Genomic DNA, 22,535 nt, shown 5'->3' on the forward strand with positions numbered 1-22,535 from the left:
GATCCCACCAACATATTAGTCCAAACCACAACACATCAAGACGGTCATCTCAACTCATCCTATTGTCTCATTTAAAATGACTGACCTTTAAAGTCTGATTCTTTTGCCTATTGAATGCTTCTGTAAAAGTGAACAAGGAACCATTTTTTCTTTGGCTGGGTTCAGAATGCAGTGCTAATGAATTAAAAGGCTATCCACATGTTTGGAAGGAGACATCTCTGCTGTAATTTCACTTCTGAGGGATTGGCTTTATAAGATTCAGTATGCAATTGCACAGATTAAAGGTGTGATACATTCAGAGCTTCTCTTCTTAGGTGTGTCCTCCCACAGTTTCTCCACCCAGCATGGCCATCAATTGTCCTTTTCAATTGTATATGCCTGACATGCTGCTGTGTTTGTTTTCCTTGAAAATTTCCAGAAAAATATTGTACTAAGAGCTTAGCCACTTTAACTAGTCTGCCTAGAGAAAAGCCAAACATATCACTTTTTATCCGCTTCCGAAATAAATGGGATTTAAAAAAAAAAAATCAATTAAGTGAAATGACAAATTAAGCATCAAAGAATTGTTACTAATTGGTTTAGGTCTTAAAGACCTGTTCAATCAAAGCAGAGTGCACAGCTATTAATGCTTATTTTCAGTTACCTACAAAACCCCATGATAAGACCTTTTATTGATGCTAGTACTTTGAAATGTGGATTTGGTATCTCTAAGTGACCTTCCTTTCTCCGTTGGCATGCTCTGTAGGATCTGCACACAAGCAGTTATATCAGCAGGGCTTCCCGAAAGTGTTAGAAGCCCTTGTGGGTGAGATGCGTTGTCGTGTCTTTTTATCTTACTTTCACTGCTGGTACATTGAAACACTCACTGTCAGTGATAGAGCAGCATTGCCTTTCCTGCCGTTCTTTCTCTGAACCTCTCAAGGAAACGATCACACCTTCATCCCAATGCCAGACTTCTTAGTATCCACAACCAAACCTCTAAGAAAACTTTGGGATTAAATATTCATCTTCAAAACCATTTTAACCTGCTTTTCAGCCGAAATAGGCTCCCGGAATGACTTACACCAGTAGTAAGATGATGACATGGTTTTGCTCATCACCAAAGGCAGATTTAGGGGTGTGTGACCAGTTCGTTTGCGCTGGGCAAAGAGCCTTGGGGATGCCGCAAGGGGCTCTGCAACCTTTAAGCACAATGGAAAGTGAGAGGTGCCAAATCCACCTCTGATATCACATTGGCTTAGTGAGACTCACAAATGTCAACTCCCAGAGAGGAGCCTGCTGCTGCTGAGCTTGTGGATAGTGTGGAGAGGGTTTAACCATGAGCCTGGGTTCCAGCAACAATCTAAGCCAAATGTTTAAGCTAAACCTTGACTTGAGTCACCACAGCAGCTAAAAGGGCCAGGGAGGAGAAAGCAGCTGCAAGCTGCTCCCTAGGATCCCACACATTCATGTGTTCACACTTAGTGTGGCTTGTGAATCAGGCCATCCCCTGCCGTCAGGCTTGCAATCTAAAACACATGGCACACAAGGAATATTAATTAGCTGGGAGGAGAAAAAGTGCAACTCAGGCACGCTTCTTAGTTTCACCTTCACATATTTGTGGAAGTGAATAATGCTTCCCAGTGGCTCATTCTTTGTTGGCTATAGGAACAGGAACTTACCTTAACTATTAATTTTTAAAAATGTTTCTCTGTAGATCTTTATAAGAATCCTGAAAAGATCCCCTTTGAACTTCTGCTATGTTCCTAAACTTGCAATTGATTCTGAGTATTTCACAGACAGGTGTAAGGGATGGATTTTCTTTTGAAACAAGTCAGTGTGCAAGTAAATGTTTTAGTGCATTTCACTTCCACTCTGTTCATAACTTGCAGGAAAAGCCTGGCTTGCATTGTGGGCTGCCAGCTCCAGTCAGTTACAATATTTTATGTTTAACCATTTATGAACCTTGCTTTTAAAAAGTTTTTACTTAGGACTCAGGTTGAAGTGCAGTGTTTCTGAAGCATCAGTGTTTTCAAAGGAGTGATTTCCACTTGGTGTTCTTGGGTAATGCTCATTGAAAGGTTCCTAGGCAGTGGACATTTGGCGAGATCAAAGAGATGCTACCTGCTACCAATCATTGTGCTTGGAAGAATCATCCTACACAGATCAGTGAACTCTCTTAGTGGCATTGTAGTCCAATGGATAGAGAATAGACAGTCCGGGAATCAGCGTGTTTTTACATGAGTAGAATGTGTGTTTTTATTTAAAATGCATCTCTGGGTTATTTGTGGGGCCTGCCTGGTGTTTTTACATGAGTAGAATGTGTGTTTTTATTTAGAATGCATCTCTGGGTTATTGTGAGGCATAGGAATTCATTCATTTCCTCCCAAAAAATATAGTCTGGCCCCCCACAAGGTCTGAGGGACAGTGGACCAGCCCCCTGCTGAAAAAGTGTGCTGACCCCTGTACTAGAGTGATTTCCTCCTCTAATAACTGCCCATTCATCTAATGTTGTGAATCAGCAATAGGAACACTAGCAGTTGGTGGCTTGTATCACTCGGCAACTTTGCACTTTGAAAAGTGCTTCCATTCTTGCAAGATGGTGCTGTCCATTTCTGCCAAACCCCTTGCCTGCTGTAGCCCCCCCCCCCAATGCCATATGTCTCATACTATTCTGGAGGGACCCCAAATCCTCAGAATTAGCTTTTGGGAAAGAGCACAGGGAAAGTTGCATTTGATAGGGTGGAATTGGCAAAAATTAGATAGAACTGTTTTCCACTAGCCCAGGACCATTGTTGTATACATTCCATGTCAGATCAATATGGTCATTTTTATTTAACTAATTATTCATTGCTGCAGAAGTCCTAGTTTTGACAGAGTAAATCCTTTTAATGTGTCCCTGCTTCTGTTGCTCATGGCCAGACTCAAAGTGGCACATGCTCAAGCCATTTGCCACCCTCTTCATTGGTGTGTTGATTTCCAGCTTGTTGAATTAAAGCAATAATGAAGGCTGCAGTCCTAACCCCACTTACCTGGGAGTGAGCTCCACTGCATTCAGTCGGATTTACTTCTGAGTAGATTGCAGCCCCAGTTACATTTTTTGCTATCTGCTTAGCTTTTGTTCGTTAAGTTCAGTTGTCTATAATAAGAGAAGTAAGCTGATCTGAAAGGAAAAAGAAAGACAGTGACACAGAGAAGTTAAAACAACAATGGAAAATAATAAGCCTTTCTACTTAGCATCTAACTTTTTTGAAGCTGACAAACGATTATCTATGGTGCAAGAGGCACAATGCTATCAAAAAGCTGCTTCTTACAAAATGTCATGCTGTTGAACAAAGATAATTGATAATTGTGTAGGTGGCCAATTAAGCTGTTGCTTATCTAGCAGTCTTTCAAGATTGAACATGGCCATAACTTTCAATATATGTAGTGGAATAGTTTGTTTTCAGGGTAGGGAAAAAAGCAGCATTTTTATTTTATTTTTTTGCCTTGTTACAATAAGTAGCAACACTGCACAACCATGAAACAAAACTGCATCAGTATATTGAAAAGCAAATAGGATGCTAGTCAGGGAAGGACTTGCACTGTGGGCCCCTACCCAAGGAGCTGAGAGCTTTTGACGTTTCCAGAATGGTGCAGTATGGTTTCCAGAAAGGTCATGTAGCCACATGAGACCCCCATTCTGCAAAAATAACATAAGAAAGGGTCCTTAGTTGCTGCTTAACCTGCCTGGACCCTGTGATCAACATCTGAGGCTTTTCTTTGTGTGTCTCCTGCAAGAGATATTTGGGCCTTTTTGTGGTGGCTCCTCAATTGTGGAAAGCTATCCTCAAGGCAACTTAGCCGGTGCTGACTTTGTTATCATTTGGTCACCAGCTGAAAATATTTTTTATTCTCTTGGGCATTTGGACAGCACTAATGGTCTGATTTTCAAATATTTATTTTTTGTGTTAATTCCTATGTAGATGGGGTGGTTATTTCATGCTATTTCATGATTTTTAGTATGCTTGTTTGGTTTTAATTTTTAATTTAAAAAAAAACAAACACTTGTAGATGATATGATACTGCGTTTTATTTTTTGGAATACACACACTCTCCCTCTTTCTGGGACTGTTAATCACCAAGTTCTATACCCCTACAAACAACGACTGAAATAGTTACTTTGAGGATATATGTAAGGTAGGTCTTGGAGTACAGCTTTCATCAGCCCCAGTCAGCATAACCATTCAGGAATTATAGGAGTTGTGGTCCAGGAACATCTGGCGGGCTCCACATTGGCTACCCCAGACCTAAAACAGCTGAAGAAGCTTTAGACCAAAGTGCCACCGCTGCAATTCACAAGCCTCTTTTATATGCTCCCATTCCAATCATTGGGACAGCTCACAAGCAAGTGTACTGATGTCAGTGCATTAATACTTCAGCCAGGCACAAAACTGGCTGCAATCCTGTACAGGGGTGCTTACTTCTGAGTAATAACATACCTCATTGTTGTTCCTTCCACAGCTGACTGTGGCTGAATGGAGTTGTAGTCTTGAACACCTGTAGGGCACCTAGTTGTTGGAAGCTCTTGTGCAAGCAACTGTCTGTCCTCGCTGGCTTGGTGAGAACATAACCAAAAGTATGTGAAGTGTCTCCTTGCCTACCCCTGAATCTAGAGCCCAGTTATAACACAGGTGACTGAGAACATTGTGGCAGAACTTGCATGGGACCCAGGATCATCGTCCTAAACTAACTGTACATTGGCTGGTGTCCCTTGTGGATTTTGGCCGAGAGAATTAGACGTGCTACGCATTCAGTTCCCCAAATTAGAATCTTGCAGGCATTCTCTAAGGTGCTACAGCACTTTTTGCAGACTTCAAAAGCTAGTTTTACATAACTTAAATATCATCTCTAATTATTTTGGAGCATTTTAGACTTTAGCAAATGTTGATGTCAGTAGGGGGTAGGTTTGCACTCAGTAGTGTTTTCGATTAAGAATTCTCTCTTTGTGTACACGGGCGAGCACACACAATTTTTTTGTCCAAATATCAAAGTGACAAAAAAGGACCGGCTTTTTTTCCTGCAAGTCACATACATTGGTATTTTCTTAATGGATGTTTCTGGGTTTTCCTACTACTGTTTTCTTAGAAGAGAAACAACACAGCAAATTCAGTTTCTTCCCTCAAGGCATATTCTCTGTGGCCTGTGCTACAATATCGCCAAGCATCTGGCAGGAAACAGAGCCAGACAATTAAAGAGCTTTGCAGAAAGCAATGCAGTCTGCACTGTGTCTTAGAAAAATGTTATCGCTGTGAAGCTGGTCAATTTGCTCTTGTGTGAGGATTTCTGAATTTTGCTGCTGGACGGAAGAATCCACAAGTCAGTGCAGTGGCCAAAACAGAGGAGGCTGGTCACTAGGTCATCTCTCTTGGTACAAGCAGAACCAAGAAAATACATCTCTATCAAGGTATTTGATGCTGACTCCTAGAAATGTGAAATTTCACATTCTGCAACTTTTCCCTCTAATGCTTTTGTCTGAGAAGTTCACCATCCCACCAGCTTCAGTAGTTACCAGCTGACAGTGGGCCAAACGATTTGGCAAGATGGGCTCTCTTACCCTATTATTGGTCTGGCATGTGTATGACAATTGGAACATTTTTTAAAAAATCACTCCTTGGGTGAGGCTGTGTGGTAAATCATAATGTGTATGGATCCCCATTTGGTCAGAAGCATCCAGAAACTAGCTTTTGATGCCCTAGTAATGGTGCATTACAAGTGCTATATGGTGTTCTAAACTGAAAGCATATCATGTAAGAATCAAGGGACAGTTTGGCTCAGTTAGGCTAAGCAGAGATAAACTAGTTCATTATGCATTGACTTGCACTCCCCCTTGGCTACATTTGTGCCATGCGGTGGATGGAAATCTTTTGTAAAACCAAGCTCCTGACTTTGAGCAGACTTTGAGCACCCCTCCCCCCCAATAAAATAAAATAAATACAAGGGGGAAGGGGCTCTATTACAGCAAATTCTGTGTGAAGGCCCTTAATTTCTTGCTAGCAGCAGTCCAATTATTTTATAGTTTTCAGAATTAACAAAACTAGTAACAAAGTAGAATATTTCTTTCACGATAAATGCTCCATTTTCAACAGCAGGCTAATATAATAGTTTTATATTGATAGATATGCTGTTCTGCAATAGATACGGTGTTTTGTGGAATCTTTTTAAAAATCACTTAATGAAATTAGAATTTATTTTAAAAGAATTACAGGCATGCTCAAGCAAAAAAAACCCCAAAAACATTTTTCAGTTCCATCCATGTATTTTATCAGATGAAGTTTAAGCACTTAACTTCTCCATTTGAAATAAATGGAAACTCTGAAAGGATTATGCCTGGTATAAAGAACTTTATTATCAGACTTTTTAGAAGTATGCACTAAGTATTTTTTCCTTGGCATTAATTTTCCAAGGCATAACAGAGATAAATATTTCTTTTGACTTTTACTTTCAAGATTGCAATGTATATATATATATGAATATATGATTCTTCTTTTCTACATCATCAGACCTTTGTGGTGGCTTCAGTTCAAACAATTTCATCTTCTCCTTTAGTTCCCAGTTTGGTATAAAACCCAGAACACAATTCAACAGTTCTATTTAGTAGTTCCATCACAAGACTTGTAAATTAAATCAGATGTTAAATCCTGATGGTTTCCCATTTTCTTTGTATTGGTCAATGAATCCAAAGACAAGGAACAAAACAGATTTACTGACGAAGTCTGTATCTAACATATTTGGGAAGATTTAATTAGCAATCCTGAAACACTAATTTGTTCTTAAGATGGCTTTTATTGCATGATTTTCACACAGCTTTGGCTTTCTTTCTCTATTCTCTTTCATAATCCCTTTTTGTCATAGTAATGAGATGGAGGAGAAACACTGTAGAAGAATACAAAGGAGTGGGCTAGGGATCAGAGACCCTCTAGAGAAAAATTGCTAGTTGTGTTGAAACTATCTTTTGAAATGCCTCAGAAGTTTTGTTTGTTTTAGATTTTGCTTTGGGCTAAATTTGGGTGGTGGTTCCAAAGATGAGGCACCACAAGCATCCTTACTTGGATTAAGTATTTTATTGTAAAGGGCTCATGACTTATCTTGCAGGTTGATTTCCAAGACACTTAAGTTGTGCTTATTGAACCATGGTTGGTTCCATTGATCACATACCAAAGTTAATCTTTGTCATATATGCATCCTAAGGATTAAGCGGAAAGGGCCATAAACCAGGGATAGAGCATCTCTGCTTTTCATTCTGAAAGCCTCAGGTTCAACCCTGGGCATCTCCAGGTAAATCTTGAGAGATACCTGCTTGAAATCCTGAAGGGCCACTGCCAATCAGTATAAACAATCCTGAGCTGCATGGACCAATGGTCTGGGCTCAGCATAACACAGTTTCCTAATATGTGCTCTTTTTTTTGCTTTTTGTGGAACATTTATGACATGTGACATGTTAAAAGTAAAAAGTGCTCCTAATAAATAGGAAACACAAATGAAATGCAAATTAAAGCATAAAAGCATTAAAAGGGGTAAGGTGTGTACCACTATTTGAATACATCAAAGCTTATTGCACCTCCCAAGTTAAAATGTTTTTAAAACAGTGGCCCATACTGTCTTAAATGGCTGGAGTGAACAAGAAGGCCTTTATCTACTTGAGGAAAGTCTACTACACAGATTATGCCAGGTTATTCCATAACAGAGGTGCCACTGTTGAAAAGGCCCTTTGGGGGGGGGTCACCCACTTCACTTGGTACATTTTAACTTTTTATTGGCACATATGTGGATATAATAGTATAATAGTAATGGTTGTCTGCTTCTACAGTAGAAGACTTCAGTGCTGCTGAGGCATTGCTTTTGTGCAATCAGCTGGAAAGTATATTAAAATGGAAATTCCATGGAGCACTTAATATTGAGCTGATTTATCTGTGTGTGTGTGTGTTAAGAAATTTAGAAAGTTTCTTAACTCATTTATATTCAAAAGAATTTCAAAAGCAGCATGCGATAAATGAAAAATCAGATTTTTGAGGGGGGGGGGGAAACCCTACTAAAATGATATACTATTCCCAAATGAACAGCAACCAGGCTAGGATAATCCATCTTGGAAAATCTGGTAGAAGAATAAAATGTCTTCAGTGGGTGATGAAATGCCACCAGAAGGGAGTTTCATAATATTGGAGTTGCTACACTAAAAGGCCTGCTCCATGTCACCATAGTTCTGACCTTGGGACCATGTGGGACTACAAGAAGCTCCTCTCCTGATTACTATAGTGACTGAACTAGTTTGTGGAGATAAGGCTACCCTGGTTCTAAGTTGCTAAGGTCCTTATAGACCAATATTAAAACTTTCAACCTGGTATGGTAGCATATTGACAGCTTGCTCAGATCCCTCTGTGCAGGTGTGATGTGCTGTTGACAGGTCGCTCTAGTTAGCAACCTAGCTGCCACATTCTGCTCCAGCTGCAGCTTCTGGACCACATCTAAGGACAGCCCCACATAGAGTGCATTACAGTAATTGGGTCTGTTAGTCAGAAGTTAGTTCCGTTCATCAAAGGCTCCTTCTCATTTACAGATTTTGCCCTTCCACTTGGAATCAAGTATGAGAGCCAGGGTGGTATAGTGACTAGAGTGTCAGACCAGGACTTGGGAGACCAGCCTCATATAACCAGCATGTTTAAGTCTAATTGAGGGGTTAATACCATAGCGTAAGCTGTCCTGCCAGGAGTAGCTCACTTTGAGAGGGACTAGGTAATCAAGTCTTTGTTCCCCAAGTCTACCAGAGAAGTTCAGTGTGTGAAGAAGCTAAGCTGGTTGTTGCAGCTTAGCTGCATGGCTCTTACAAGCCTTTCTTGAGTTCCTATACCAATAATTTATTAACTTTCACCATTGTAACTAAGCCAAGCTTTACTGTTTATGCTTTCTGACTGATGCATGGAAAAGCACATGAATCTTTGAAGGGTTAGTAAGTAAATCATTTTAAACTTACTAAACGTGTGGTCTTTTTCTATGCTGGGGGAAGAGGGGAACTTTGGAAACAAATCACAGGGGCATATCTTAAAAGTCTAACAGCCTATATTTGCTGCATATTTTGTGGCTTTAACCAAAGAGTACTTGCCTCAGACTTGGATCTTGGCATCCAGGAATTCTCCTTTTATACCTACTTTTCCTTGTCAACCACCACTATTCCTACTTGGCTGTGGAGTCCACTGGGTGACCTGAAACCAGTCATAGCCAATCAGCCAAACCTACCCCACAGGGATATTGCAAGGATACAGTGGACTGATTTCTACAGTAGTTGCAATTGCTGGACACTTTTCAAAAGCAGCCAGATGTATGTTGCTTATCATAATCTATCCTGGATGTTATTAGAGCATAGATAATAGCTAGAAATATTTCCTAGAGAATCTTAAATTAGTTCACCACTGTAATTCCTTTTTTAAGAAGGTGAAGTTTTCTTCCTTTGAGTAATGTTCTCACTTAGTTTAAACTAGCTATGAGCTGGCTCTGCCTTGTATGTTGAGCTTAGATTTTCAAATGCATTATTACAATGTGTCACAATAAATGAAATGCTTCTTCAGATATGTGAGATATGGGGTGGGGGGAGTGGGTTGCTTAAAAGACAGAATCCGGTGTCCATGTGCCCCTTGCTTTTATGTTGCTCTTTTATTTTATTTTGTTCTCTTGTCTAAAGGAAAAGTGAAAAATATTGCTTCCTTCATTACCAAACAGTTCTTAAGCTCATGAAAAAAGAGCCAACAGAGAGTCTAGAAAAACCTTTGAAATCCCTTTCACCCTATCTGTGCTTCTAATTCTCTGAAAGAAACTTAGACAGCAAGGTTAGGGAAAGTGAGGAAAGGGGATAGCAAGGAGAATTATGACTTTAAATGAGTTTCCACTATCTGCTGTGATGATATAAAAAAGGTGTTTTGCTGTCTTCTGGCATCTTATTCCAGCTTTTCACTTTAGCAATGTTCCATGGTGCTGTGTTTCATAGATATTGGAACAACAGTAAGATGGGTGTGGTGGTGGGGGGGACTCATAGCCCGATCCACACATTCAGTGCTTTCTCCTAAGGGTACAATATTTGTGTAGATTCAAGGTCATGCAATATGAACCAGGATTGACCCAAAACATTTTGCTGCTGGAAGTGAAGCACAATATATCACTAATCCCATTCAAAGCTCATTGGACTAGCAGTTCAGTCCTACTTTAATACCAGGTTATTTTATCCTCACCAAGCATCTCAGGTTCCAAAATAACCACAGATGTCTTACAGTACCTGCTGGTGGACAGCTTAACATGGTAGTGAATTAACATTTCTCTCTTGTTCATCATGTTTAAGCGCCAAATGTAGAATAGGCAACCCAAAGTCTCATGCTGTTCAGTTTTACTGTAGCACCACGTGGGGGGGGGGGAGACCTCCAACATAAGATGTTGAGCCAGCATAAGGGTACTCAGGGTGTTAGAAGATGGCCCTTCCCCTTGTTTAGCCCATCCTCCAGCTACTGATGTACATAACACACAGGCATGAGTCAACTCACAATAGGTTTCCTGTAGTAAGATCCAGCTGCTTCATAAGCCAATACAGGACCAGAACAATATGTGCCCTTCTGATAGTTCCACCACCCTCAGAGGTTCAGGGGGATGGCCCATGAGAGAGCATTCTCTGTGGCAGCCCCTAAATTGTGGAACACTCTGCCCACAAAAGAGCATATGGCTGGCAACTTCAGTTTGTTTGTTTGTTTGTTTGTTTAGTATACTGCCCTTCAACCGTAGATCTCAGGTTGGTTCACAACATAAAGTTTTCAGTAAACACTGAAGATGCACTTCTTTGGCTTGACCTTTGACCCCCCGCAAGACTTATGTTTGTAGTAAAGGCAAAGGTACCCCTGACCGTTAGGTCCAGTTGCAGACGATTCTAGGGTTGTGGCGCTCATCTCGTTCTATAGGCCGAGGGAGCCGGCGTTTGTCCGCAGACAGCTTCCGGGTCATGTGGCTAGCATGACTAAGCCGCTTCTGGCGAACCAGAGCAGTGCATGGAAATGCCATTTACCTTCCTGCCAGAGTGGTACCTATTTATCTACTTGCACTTTGACGTGCTTTTGAACTGCTAGGTGGGCAGGAACTGGGACTGAACAATGGGAGCTCACCCTGTTGCGGGGATTTGAACCACCAACCTTCTCATCGGTAAATTGTTTTAAACTGTTTTTAACATTGTGCTTTTAAATTGCTGTGCCCTACCCTGGAGCATTAGGCTGAAGGGTGGGATGAGGAGGAGGAGTATGAGTATGATAATAATAATAATATATTTTTTTTTGTTCTGGGACTCACAGTTTCTACAGCCCATGATAAACAAGTCCTCCTGCTCTTTTTATGTCCTACTATTACAAGTTGCCAGGAGTGATTAACTTAGTTCTATAGTTTAAAAACAACCGTTTCCGCACAAGACATAATCCTTCATTCATCTGATTTTTATTTTCAGTTGACATATTTTATATGGGAAAATGGATGACTGTGTTTCTGTTGCATCCCAGATTCCTTCTAGGATACCTTCGTTTCAATTCTCTGAGGATGCAATGTATGGGGTCCTTTATCCTCTTTGGGCAAGGAGGTGTAGAAGAGCAGTAGATCAATACATACACCCCCCAGTAATGTTTCTCAGACTGTAATCTTCTTGTTATGAAACATCCCCTCATGATGTTTAGATGTACCCTTCAGTGAGCTCCAGATCTATACAAAAAGAAAGAGTATTCCACTTACCTTCTGAACAAGGTGACCTTGTAAATGGAAGGTGAGTGCCACACTGCAAAGTGGCATATGATTGGATGGCTGTAGTCAGTGCTATGGAATGCTGGGACTTGCAGAATCCCAACGTGTTGCTACAGCAACCAGCTGCGAGGGAGGAGGATTTAGTTGAGCCAATTAGGCAAGGAAAGTTACACTGCCGAGCGGGTCTGTGTGTTCTCTTTAAAAGATAGTGGGTCCCTGTGCACTACTGAGGAAACATGCATTATAGCTCTCTCATGCCAAGCACACCAAAACAAAGATGCTGCTCAGCATTTCTGTGTAAGGAACACACCTTTGTACTGAAAAGCGACACTCTTTTACTCTTGATTAATGTGCTCAGAATAACTATTGGCCCTGGTTCAGTATTCATAGTCACCAAAATAGATTGGAATCTAACTTTTACTCAAAAGCATAAATTGAAAATGGCAAAATTGTTTTTAGTTTACTGTACTTTTTCCTAGTGCTAATGTTAGAATAACAACATCTTCCGCTTCTGCACCATAGAATTGCTGATTGAATGTACTTTATGGTCTGTAATTGTATTTCTTTCCCCTATCTCAGCACTCTGGTAGTCAGATTCATTTGAGAATTTGATTGACATTGTTACCCCCCACCCACCCACCTTTTCCCCACTCAGCATTTGAAAATAAACTTAAAAGGAGCTGGGAGGGACTGTTGCATGCTGATGAGCAATCTTTATCTGCAGTCAGGTGCAGTCCCCTCCCTTCTGTGTTCTTCACAGTATCTTCAATAATGCCTTATAGAAAAAGGTAATTTCACATCAACATTGGAAAATGGCGGTTTTGTTTCTCCTTTTTACTCTGTATACATTTTTAAAGTTAAGAAACTTTCATGATAGTTTTTTTAAAATATATATATATATGGGGAGATAACTAAAAAATCATGAAATACAATGAAGTAAAGTAAGTCACTGGGATGCCGGTAGTGCTGTGGTCTAAACCACAGAGCCTAGGGCTTGCCGATCAGAAGGTCAGTGGTTCAAATCCCCCGTTGCTTGGTCCCTGCTCCTGCCAACCTAGCAGTTCGAAAGCATGTCAAAGTGCAAGTAGACAAATGGGTACTGCTCCGGCGGGAAGGTAAATGGCGTTTCTGTGCGCTCCTCTGGTTCGCTTGAAGCAGCTTAGTCATGCTGGCCACATGACCCGGAAGCTATCTGCAGACAAACGCCGGCTCCCTTGGCCAGTAAAGTGAGATGAGGGCTGCAGCCCCAGAGTCATCTGCGACTGGACTTAATGGTCAGGGGTCCCTTTACATTTAAGTCATTATTTAAATTTTGGAGGATTTTATTGACACTAATAGTTGTTTTCTCTGGTCCCAATCCCCTCAACCCCCGACTCAGAGAAAGTGTCAAAAGAGGAGGAGGTAATGCTTTGGGAGATATTGCCCTCAACTCCAATGATTGTCCCGGCCAGGGAATTTGGCTTTATCTGACTTACTGCACACACACCCTGCCCAATGCAGTCCTTATCATCTTCACATTGTTGGAACAAGTCACAACATAATTGGGCAATGGCTGTTTGTAAAACAGAGCTCAGGAGAGGCAGGTTGAACAGCAAATCTTGACCAGGTAGCATACATGGACCTCAGCATGCTGCTGAGACAACAGTTCTCCTTGGGTGAATTCCAGTCTCATTTAAAATCAAACAAACAACAACCTTGTATTTGTGACATTGGTCTGTTCATTGTTACTTCAGACTGCATTTTAATAATTTGATTCCATGATTTTGAACCTGTTGTTTTGTTGTTGCTATATTTGTTTATTTTGTTGCTATATTTGTTTATTATGCTTCTTTTACATGAGATTCCTTTCCAGGGGGTTGATAGGATCCATGCCTCCTTAGTTTCAGCCACACTGCTGCTTTAGGTCTTCCCAGTCCATCACTTGACCCTTGAAACTGGAGTTAATTCCATAACCCTGGAGGCAGAGAGCATTTGGAATCTAGTACTGAATCTGAGGCCATATTTTATTTACAGCTTTTCTCTGTTTCTCAGAGTATGTTTAAATTCACTTCACACTCCTCAGGAATCTTGCTCAGAGTATAAAAGTTTGATGGTGCCTAACATGGCGGCTTGGGGCTAAATTTGACTTGGTATAGAAGAACTGTTGGCAAACGTTTGCCCCTAGTTCAGTTGAAATAATGTTATATACAGTATTCCCTGCTGTAAATATTTCATTCTTTGATCTTCAGATGCGCTTTTGGAAAGGGTTCCCAACTTCTCTCACTGTATATGACTTTTGTTTAGATACAGAAGAGGTTACTTTGTGTCATTACTTCCAACACTGTTTATTAAATAGCCTCAGTACTCATTTGAAAAGTTTTCAAGGTAGCCCAAGAGAAAATACTATCTATCCAAGCGGATAGTGATCTTAATCTTTTTTTTATCTTTTCATAATGACCCAGACAGTCAAGTAGAATAAAAAAGGATGTTCGGGAAGAGAGAACAAGGTTGGTACAAAACAGGCTCATGCAAGGGTCAGTAATTGTGTACATCTCCCCCCCTTCCCTGCTGTAAAGCACCAGATAGATACTAAACTGCAGTCTGGTCAGTTAGTTACTGTAGTTTATGTTGGAATTGATAGAGCTTGATGAAGATCTGTGGGCAGGCTTTGTAGCAGCATGATCAGAACAATAATTAGCAGCTCATGTGACAGAATTCTAATCGGCCTCAGGAAACTCATAGCATGACCAAGGAGATTTGATATGCCACCTAATCCTTCAGCAATAAGTCTCACTGTGTTCACTTCCGGTAAGTGCTTTAGAGGTGCTAATGCACTCTCTAAGAGTATCATCTAAACTGGACAGGTTTAACTGGTATACAGAGTTATATTTTCAGCTCTTTGATTATAAGAAAAACCAGTTTTATGTCTTGGAATATAAATACAAACAAATTGACCACAATCTGATTTGTTGTGGGGGGGTCAGATTGATTTGACATCCAACCAGCTGATGTCAAGAAAATTAACCCAAAATTCAGTTCTGTTGTCAGGTGCAGACTTTTGGGCTAAAATGCAGGACCTGCGAGCCTCTAGGAAACCTAAATTTGTTCTAGACAATGTTTAGATTGACTGTGGATTTTTGAGGGTAAGGAAGAGGATCATTATTCTGCAAGATACTGCAAAACTTGGGAACTCATATGAATGAGTCATTTGGGAAGCTCCTGCTAGAGAATTATACAGAAAGCCCATGAACGTGCTTTGGACCTGTGGATGTCATTGTCCATCTCTTTCTTCTTTGAACCTTGCTGCTATTATGATGTCAGTGCACAGTCTCAGTTTTATCTACGTATAATCAGCCAGAGAGTGTTGAACAAGGAAGGAAGATCAGAAGTGACATCCCCAGTTTTCACCAGTTACTCACAGAGGAGATCTTTCATCTTGCTTCTACACAGCACTCCCAAGAGCCCTGTCTCAAATGCAATAGGTCTCCAGAGTTGTTGTGGTAGTATTGCAGCTTCTTCTTTCTGAATGATTGCCATATGATGGTTAGATTCAGATGTAGCCTCAAACCCTGATAAAATTTACTGACGTTTTCCTGGTAGGCTTCAGCTCTCAATGCCATGTTTTAACCATTTCTCATTTCACTGACGTTGTGCCACTGTTAATAGAATACCAAAGAACTTCCTAGCCTCTCTTCTTGTTCACTTTGTTTTCAAAGCTAAGCTTGTGTTGAATTTTATGTTGGGAAATGAAGAGAGACAGACTGCAGAGAAGAATTAATTCCTTCATGTTTTTTCAACAGCTTGCAAATCAGTGTATTGTAACTTTCACACTGCATGCAAATAATCTAGCTTCCACCTTGGCTTCAAGGCACTCCTGCATCCCAGCACACCAGGAGATTTCAGACTGTGCTGTCTTAGCTTCATTCGAAAGGGGTGGGGGAAGCTTCATTTGAAATGCAATTGATAGTTTTTGACCGGAGGAAGAAGTGCAGTGAGGCCATCAGAGGATTGAAATGCATCTTGATTCAACCTTATCTAGATTTTTTAATTCCTTATTATTATTTTGTTTGTGAAATATATTTTTTCAGTGCATGCCACTGGAGACAGTTGTGTGAATTGGAAAGGCAACCATACGAGATTCTACTTTTTGGGAGATCACACACAATCTGTTGTTTTATAGCTTGCTAGAAAATAGGCCCAGTAAGATCTCTTTACCAGTATGGTTTTTCTTCACGTAGTAGCATATAAGCTTCAGAGACTCATTGCAGGAGCTTGTGCAGGGATGTATTACCCATGGTTGGAAGATTTGGAAGTGGGCTCTGGGATTTCCCACTCCATATTCCCAGTCCCTGTCCAACATGCATTCTCCCTTCTCACCAGTTCTAACCATGGTTGATTACTGCATTGCTACGGATGTTGATTATGAGCTCATCCATACTGTTGTTTAATGTGGATAGTAAACTTCATGTACATCCATTAATTTCCTGTTCTCCATATGGTGTTCTCCTCTAAATCACTTCCTTCCCACACGTTCCCCTCTACTAATTTGGATTTTCTCACGCCTCTCCTTTTCAGAGTATCCCTGGTATGTGAAAATCCAGACTGAGGGAGGGGAATTTGTAGGAAGGCAGTGATTTGGAGAGCAGTGTATGGACAACAGGAAATTAATGGATGTACAGGAAGTTTACTATCCACATTAAACAACAGTATGGATGATGCTAACCATGAGGCAAACAGGTCCAGAATTCCTCAATATTCGGTCTGCAGTCCTGCCATAATTTATCCTACCAAATGATAAGAAAACTATTACTACACATTAAGGACAGATGTGTGGCAAAATGGTAATTTACATCTACCACAAATTTCCTTTTAACCAGAGGTGCTTAACTAGCATCTAGCCAACCTCCTCCTTGCCTGGGGAATTCATGCTGAAGAGAAATGAGAAGGCTTAATCCTACATTTCACTGCTGATATCGTAGCCATTTTGAAAGAGTGCCAGCATTACGCCCAGGGACCTTTATTTTTTGTGCTGAAAATAGTTTGACATAACTTTGAAAGCATGTATATTCCCATATTGATTAAAATCAATCAACTAAAAAAAGCATAGTACCTTTCATGCTATGTATCACATATTCTCTGGAGCCAAAACAGATGCTTTTCTGAGGGAGAAGAAATTGAAATGGAATTGTGGGTGGGGGTATGGGTGTGCTTGTGCTTGTGCATGTAAGGCTTCTTGAATAAGTCGATTTCTGTGAATTCCTGTGTGAACTGACCTGATCTGCACCTACTGGACTAAGGTAGCACACTTCTCAGATCAAAGTACCAACATATGTATTTTAGGAGAAAATGTCATTTAGACATGTGTACATTATGGTAAAATTGTTATCTAAATACCTATTTATAGATTTTTAAAAACCAAGAATGTGGAGATAAATGCAGGAACCAGATGGAATGGACTTATGAATGAACATAAATAAATCTGTTGCAGGGTAGAAACGGGCTGATACATACATCCTTACAGGCATCTGCACTTGCTGGCTTGAGACATCAAGGATCCCCCTTTAGGAAATGTCTGGTTCACTTAAGCTGTTATTGAGTTTCCTCTGAACATGTGTAAAGCTGTCAGTGATTATGACTCAGGCAAGTCCAGTGCAACACAGGGTGGAGTGGACTGCACTGCACTGTGAATGAGCTTCTCAACAGCAGCCCCAAGTGTGAAGGATGTTGTTTGTTTTCTAATTTATACACATATAATGGTCAGTGTAGAGGGTGGGGAGATAGAGCCGCACTGTCAGTCCACTTGATGGGCTTTTGACTACCCATTTCCCCCCCTAAGTACTCGTTTATTGTTAATTATGATGGAAACAATAATGCATTAACCAAACATAAGTAACTTGGATTAATCAGCTGCTTTGCAGGCAGACACTTGCTCAATTCCCTGGAGTTCCCATCAGCAAATTGTAGTAATGATGCTGATTTGCACAGTACTATTGTTTCAGCTGTAAATACCTGAATTGATTACCCAGGAGCCCCTGCCTCAATGTAGCCTTGTTTTTGCTTTGTTCTTTATTATGTTAGGTATCCTGCACAGCAGGGGGCCTGTAACCACGACAGAGTCACCTTGGGACTTCAAGTATGGTAATCTAAATGAATTCTTTGTTGCTGTAAATTACAAACAGAACAACAGCCGCCTGCTCCCACATTTATAAATATGTATGGTTTCTCTGCCTTCGTGAAATTATTATGGCCAGGGATAGATCAAAGTGAATTAGCACCTGCCAAGTAAATTTGATAGGTCATTTTCACTTTAATTTTATTCCTGTGTGTCATGACACAGTACCAAAATTAACACTGACGTTGTCCTTTGTTACAGAAACCATTGATAATGCTAAACTGGGTGGCAGAATTTTTAATTGGTTCATAAGAGTCTCAGCCATGTAAGCCAGTTGTTCTGGCATTAAATAGAGACATCAGAATGGTGTTTATTGTATTGCTAAATTACAAAAAAATCAATGGCAAAGTTGTATGTAATGATCTTGGTCTAATAAACCATGGTTTGACTGAGAATGAGAATTGTGCTTCCCCCACCCCTTCTCTCATTGTGCTCTAATGAAAGACTTCCAGGGTTTTTAACCACAGTTTTCTGTTGCATCCAAACTGGAAACTATGGTTTAATCTCCAACCACAAAATTATATCAATTCAGCGCTGAAAGGAAGAATATAATCATTTTGATATTTTTTTTAAATCGTAATATCTCTATCCCATTTTCCTATACAACATACAAAATTAAAACCACAAATTAACAACATCTAATAATTAAGACTGATTAATGTTAATTTAAAATATCAACAATGCCATTTTGAAAGGCTCAGCTATTTTTAAAGGACAGTCTAAACATCCAGGTCCTTTGTCAAGCATGCACTAGCTATGCTCACCAAAGAACTTCATAAGCCACCTGTTGTGGCTGTCTATTGAGAAGACAAAATCAGGGTGTCGTCAAACTGTGAAGCACCTTTCAGGCCCCAAGACAAACTGTGGTGGTCTTTTTAAATAAATGTAGGAGAGAAAACATTTGGATTTTTAACGGCTGCAGTTGGAAAGGAGTTGGTTGACACCGAATGCCGTAGGGACATTTTGACTGTGCATAGCATATATTTAAATACACAGGGAAAACTGCTCTGAACCAATTTGCATTAGATTGTATCTATGCACCACTGTTGTGGTTTGTACAGCTATTTTGACCTACATTTTGTTCAGTGGCACATGCCTAAGTGAGGCTCAGCATTGTATCCATTGAAAGGATAGGCCAAAAATATTCTGGGTTGAGTTTAGATACATCTGGGATTATTGAGGGAGGAGGCCTCATAACTGGTAGGATTTGGCCTGATGACACCCAAGAAAAGGGGAAGGTTGTAAAATGTGGTTTTTGCACTTTATATGGTGCCGAGCCCAAAGGCTTATGTACCACCATATTGTGTTAATGGGGGGGATCTCAGGAAAGGTATGTTTTTGTTTACTAGCAAAGGCTGTCATACCTGACCCACCATACCTGACCTTTGTTTTTGTATGTCTTTCTTGGGATACCTTTAACCCTGATACCAGATCAGTACGGTTAATTTGTCCTATCAGTGGAGGCTGAAAAGAAGGTGTTCCACTACTTCTTAATTTAAGAATTATACATTTACCACGGTTCGAGACATGCTGCCATTCATGCATACCACAGAGATGAGTCCTTGGGCTCCTTCCAGTCACATCTGCAGCAGCATCTCAAAAGACTTCCCTTCAAAATCAGATGTAACTGCCTAGACTCTACATCAGTTTCATTTCAAAGTGAACGATCTCCCAAGGAGCTATCTAGTATCTTGCCTGTCTGTTCCAATTCCTCAATTTTTTCATCACTCTTCAAACAGGGATCATTCATATCTGCTAGGATCTTTTCATACATAATAAAATGAAACAATCAGTGGGGAAGAGCCATGGTGCAGTGGCAGAGCATCTGCTTTGCAGGCAGAAGGTGCCAGGTTCAGTCCCTCTCATCTCCATGTAGGGCAGGGAGGGACCCCAGTCTACAATCCTGGAGAACCGCAGCCAATCAGTGTAGACAAATACAGAACTGGATGGACAGCCCAGCTCTGGCTCAGTCAGTAGAACATGAGACTCTTCATCTCAGGGTCGTGGGTTTGAGTCCCATGTTGGGCAAACAGATTCCTGCATTGCGGGGAGTTGGACTAAATGACCCTCAGGGTCCCTTCCCACTGTATCATCCTCTGATTCTATAATTCTAAGACAATTGGCTTAACTCAGTTTAAAACAGCTTCCTGTGTAATCCACCTAGCAGGAATAAAACGCGTTTTCTCCAGATCATCTTAAAATCCACACACATGCACACAAAACAAAAACAGTGTATATATTGTTGTGTGTATATAATGTACACATGTTTTGTGAGGTTGTGTGAAAAGTTGAAAGAGAAACCACGTAGACTCAGACATTCAGAATCACCTTCAGGATTGTACCCAGTCCATTACATACCAACACACACACACGCCTGTCACTAAAATTAACCAAGCATTGAAGAATCCAGAAGTAACTCACAAGGGAACAAATATTACTGCTTGCTTTTATCTCATGACATGACATAACATTTGTGGCTGGAGTATAACTCTTGCCCTTTGGTTGGATTGGAGTACGAAGCTTAAGTTCAGGCCTCAAAACAGATATAACAGTAGCAGGTTTTATATCAACTGTAAAGTAGATAAATGTGACTGGTTGTGTTCCATTTTTGTTTCCTTTGGGGGGCGGGGGCAGAAAAAAAATGAGAGGATGGAAACTGCCATGCAGACCTCAGTTAAGGTTCCCAAGTGTTAAGTTGTCCTGGATTGTTTCTGTCCTGCATGGTATTGATGATTGTTGTCGTGTTGTGTCACTGGTTTGTAAATATCACTCCAGGGATGTACATAGGCCATTGAGAGCTGCCTTATACTGAGTCAGACCCTTGGTACAAATAATTCAGCCTTGCCTAAGCTGACTAGCAGCATCTCTCAAAAGTTTATGGCAGATTCTCTCCCAACTATACTTGGTGATGCTGGGGATTGAACCTGGGACCTTGTGCATGCAAAGCAGAGTTAAGGCCCTTCCCCCAAGGAGTGGTCCAAGGGCTAGGTCCAGCTTATGGAGCAACTGCGTTGTTCCTGGGTGCTGGGTGCTCCTTGGCCAGAGTGAAGGGGTGGAGTTGTCCCAGCTGGAGTTGTGGGAGGAGGAGGCCAGGAGAGAAAAGGAAAGGGGTGGGGAAGAGAGAGAGAGAGAAAGATAAATGCTACCAAAGGTATGGTACAAAGATTGCCCACAGTTTCACTCATGAGGGAAACAAAATTATGGTGTTTTTTGCTTTTGTTTGTTCTGGCCTTTTGGATGTAACTTAGATAGGAGCCTGTAAATTTGCATTTGCCACTGATGTTAGTGTGAGCCATATTCCTCTTAGGCTGTGGAATCTAAAGGCATCTCAAGGCAATTTGGCAACCCACCTCTAAATGTGTTAATTGGCTTATATATTTGGAGAGCAAATGTAAGATTCGGGAATAATGTTGTACAAGTACACTAATAGCGGTGGTGTGCTTTTTAAAAAAAAAAATGCACAGTAATTTAGAAATTAGTTAGCAATGATATCTTATAAAAATGGGGAAACAGTTTTATTTATTTTCACCGAAAGAGATGTCATCTGGAAATGGAGGCAAAGGCACTTGTCATCCTAATGGGAAAGAAAATAATATTCTGAAAACAAACCTCATGTGGATGCAATGCATGCTCTGATTCATCAGTTAATGTGCCTTGTTAGGCTTGGCTGCTTACCCCATTATCATGGTTGTTCCCACACACTCTAGCAAAATTTGTAGGCTTTTTTATGAGCCCAAAGCATAAAGTCATATGCAGTGATGTTATGTAATGTACAGCAATGTTATTTGGTGGGCTTTGAATACAAATTATCTGTGTTTGTGTGTGTATTTCCTTTTTATCAGTCAATTTTTCAGCTGGTTTGCTGCTCTTTCCTAGTCACTGTGATGCACATTACACAAAGTGCTACAGAGACTAGTAATGTTGAGTTTCTTGGGTGGAGCCAGTTCCTGGCCAGGGAAAAGGTAAACCACAGACTGAGGTAACCTAGCTGGCTTGAAAACTTCAGAGTCTGTCTGAAACCTTAAGATGATGGCGATTTCCATATCTGACCCTATAAGTGTTCCTATTTTCCAGGGACATCCCTGATTTAGAGAAGCCATCCCAGTTTCTGATTTGATCCCAGAATGTCCCACTTATCCTTAGGATGTCCCTATTTTCATTGGAGGGTATGGGGTTATCCAGCCCCCAAGCCATCTGAAGGCAATCCTGTATAGGGAAGGTTTTTTTAATGATTAATGTTTTATTATGTTTTTATATATGCTGGAAGCTGCCCAGAGCGCTGGGGCAACTCAATAAGATGTGTGGGGTATAAACAGTAAAATTATCATTATGTAATGGGATGTCCCAATTTTCATTGGAGAAATGTTGGAGGGTATGCTCTATTCCCCTTCATCCAAGGATCACAGGGTAATTTACAATATAAAAACACAAAAATGGATACCATAGTAACAAACAAAAACAATACACCCTAGTTTAAAAGGCCATAGATAGTTTCATTAGCCAAAGGCCTAGAAAAAGAAGCATGTTTTTGCCTGTTGCCTAAAGATATGTAACAAAGGTGTCATGTGAACCTCCCTGGGGAGAGCGTTCACAAATGGGGAGCAACTGTAGA

At 40.6% G+C, this 22,535-nt stretch overlaps 1 protein-coding gene and 1 long non-coding RNA gene across 5 annotated transcripts in view; one reads left to right on the forward strand and one right to left on the reverse strand.

Moving 5' to 3' along the window:
• LOC310674722 overlaps positions 1 to 3,028 on the reverse strand; it is an 84,791-nt gene extending 81,763 nt beyond the window's left edge. Inside the window, exon 1 of the long non-coding RNA XR_014509737.1 lies at positions 3,012 to 3,028. This is a non-coding gene — a long non-coding RNA (uncharacterized lncRNA). The remainder of the gene's footprint in view (positions 1 to 3,011) is intronic.
• The window catches only part of PRKN (parkin RBR E3 ubiquitin protein ligase), a 582,309-nt gene that overhangs the window by 303,841 nt on the left and 255,933 nt on the right, over positions 1 to 22,535 (forward strand). For 2 of the 4 annotated variants that reach the window (XM_083434187.1, XM_083434185.1), the window contains exon 7: positions 17,830 to 17,889. The exons of the other annotated variants lie outside the window; for them this stretch is intronic. In XM_083434187.1, the coding sequence (XP_083290313.1) occupies positions 17,830 to 17,889 (60 nt within the window). The remainder of the gene's footprint in view (positions 1 to 17,829; positions 17,890 to 22,535) is intronic. 4 annotated transcript variants of the gene reach the window in all.

The sequence above is a fragment of the Podarcis tiliguerta genome (assembly GCF_965153285.1).
Source record: "Podarcis tiliguerta genome assembly, chromosome: 3".
Classification (NCBI taxonomy): domain Eukaryota; kingdom Metazoa; phylum Chordata; class Lepidosauria; order Squamata; family Lacertidae; genus Podarcis; species Podarcis tiliguerta.